The sequence below is a fragment of the Sinocyclocheilus grahami genome, unplaced genomic scaffold (genome assembly GCF_001515645.1).
Source record: "Sinocyclocheilus grahami isolate Dianchi unplaced genomic scaffold, SAMN03320097.WGS_v1.1 scaffold1612.1, whole genome shotgun sequence".
Lineage (NCBI taxonomy): Eukaryota > Metazoa > Chordata > Actinopteri > Cypriniformes > Cyprinidae > Sinocyclocheilus > Sinocyclocheilus grahami.
In genome coordinates this window covers 98,360-99,906 of record NW_015506791.1, presented here as the reverse complement: position 1 = coordinate 99,906, position 1,547 = coordinate 98,360, and the positions used below count along the sequence as shown (strand labels likewise).

The 1,547-nt window shown below is 31.9% G+C and overlaps 1 protein-coding gene across 1 annotated transcript in view; it reads left to right on the top strand.

Moving 5' to 3' along the window:
* Positions 1 to 1,547, top strand: part of ints10 (integrator complex subunit 10) — a 14,511-nt gene that overhangs the window by 3,885 nt on the left and 9,079 nt on the right. Inside the window, exons 5-6 of the mRNA XM_016257871.1 lie at positions 1,070 to 1,200; positions 1,291 to 1,444. Coding sequence (XP_016113357.1) covers positions 1,070 to 1,200; positions 1,291 to 1,444 — 285 coding nt within the window. The remainder of the gene's footprint in view (positions 1 to 1,069; positions 1,201 to 1,290; positions 1,445 to 1,547) is intronic.

Here is a 1,547-nt window from a genome sequence, read left to right as displayed (position 1 = left end):
GTGTGTGTTTGTTTGTTTGTTTGTGTGTGTGTGTGTGTGTGTGTGTGTGTGTGTGTTTGTTTATAACCAGCTGTATATAAACACAATTAAAGTCTATGCAATGTCCCCATTTGAATAAACAAATCTGGACACAAATTGATAGACAGGCATCTATTTTTTGTTACATTTTGTTGAAATATTTTGTTGAAAATATCACTGTTATTTAATATTTGTTTATTTGAATTTATTTAAAATAAATAAAATACATTTTCATTTATTTAAAGGAGGAAAACTAACGTGGAATCTTATAAAGTGCATCTACTTTTCAGCTAATTATTTAAATTATCTATTTTTTGTTACATTTTGTTGAAATATTTTGTTGAAAATATCACTGTTATTTAATATTTGTTTATTTGAATTTATTTAAAATAAATAAAATAAATTTTCATTTATTTAAAGGAGGAAAAGTAACGTGGAATCTTATAAAGTGCATCTACTTTTCAGCTAATTATGTAAATTTTTCCCCTAATTTTTTGCTTTTTTTGCCTTACTGTGTTCGCAGAGACATATATGATATTTTAGTAATATATATATAATGCTTTTAAATATGCTTTTATTTTCAAATTGGATTTTTGTATTCAGTTTAATTTTAGTTTAGTTTTTTTTTGTAATTCTGTTATGTACTTTTTGTGTAATTCTGTTATGTGCTTTTGTCATTTTTATTAATATTTGTTATTTTATATTACTGTTTAATGAATGAATGAATGAGGCATTTATTTAGTGCTTTATTGTATATTGCTGAACACCCAAAGCACTTTACAATCATATGAAGGGGTCTCTCCTTAACCACCACCAGTGTATTTAAATTAAATTATTTTTATTTCAGTTTTAGTTCAGGTTTAGATTTGGTTTATATCCTGTTAGTAATTTTAGTACTTAATTATTTAATATTCATTTTTATAAAAATTAAACATTATTTTATTATTATGAAATACTGTTCAATAGTATTATAGTGACATTTCTTTATTGATTTGTTTAATTTTTATAATGTAAGTAAATAACTCGTGTTTGTGTTTGTGTGTGTTGTCAGGTCACGCGTCTCTGAGCTCGTGTCCGTGGGTTCTGCTGGAGGATCTGTCCAGTGTCTACACTGATGTAGAAGTGGAGCGAAAGCACACACACAAGAAACGCAAGCTGGCCGACGGACGGGAGAAAACCATGGTGTGTCTCATGTGTTATTATTATTATTATTATTACATCAGCATATGCAAATGCATGTGGTGAATGTGACTGCTGTGTGTGTGTGTGTAGAGCTCTGATGATGAGGACATGTTGGCCAAAGGCAGAGGGCGGCACATTGTGGTGAATAAAGCAGAGATGCCGGGTTGGGCCGAGACTTTAGAGCACTTCCGTACGGCCAGAGAGAGCTGGGATCTGCTGCACTCACACCAGAGCCTGGAGACGGGTCTGTCTACGTGTGTGTCTGTCTGTCTGTCTGTCTGTCTGTCTGTCTGTCTGTTTGTGTCTGTCTAACTGTGTGTGTGTGTGTGTGTGTGTGTGTCTGTCTG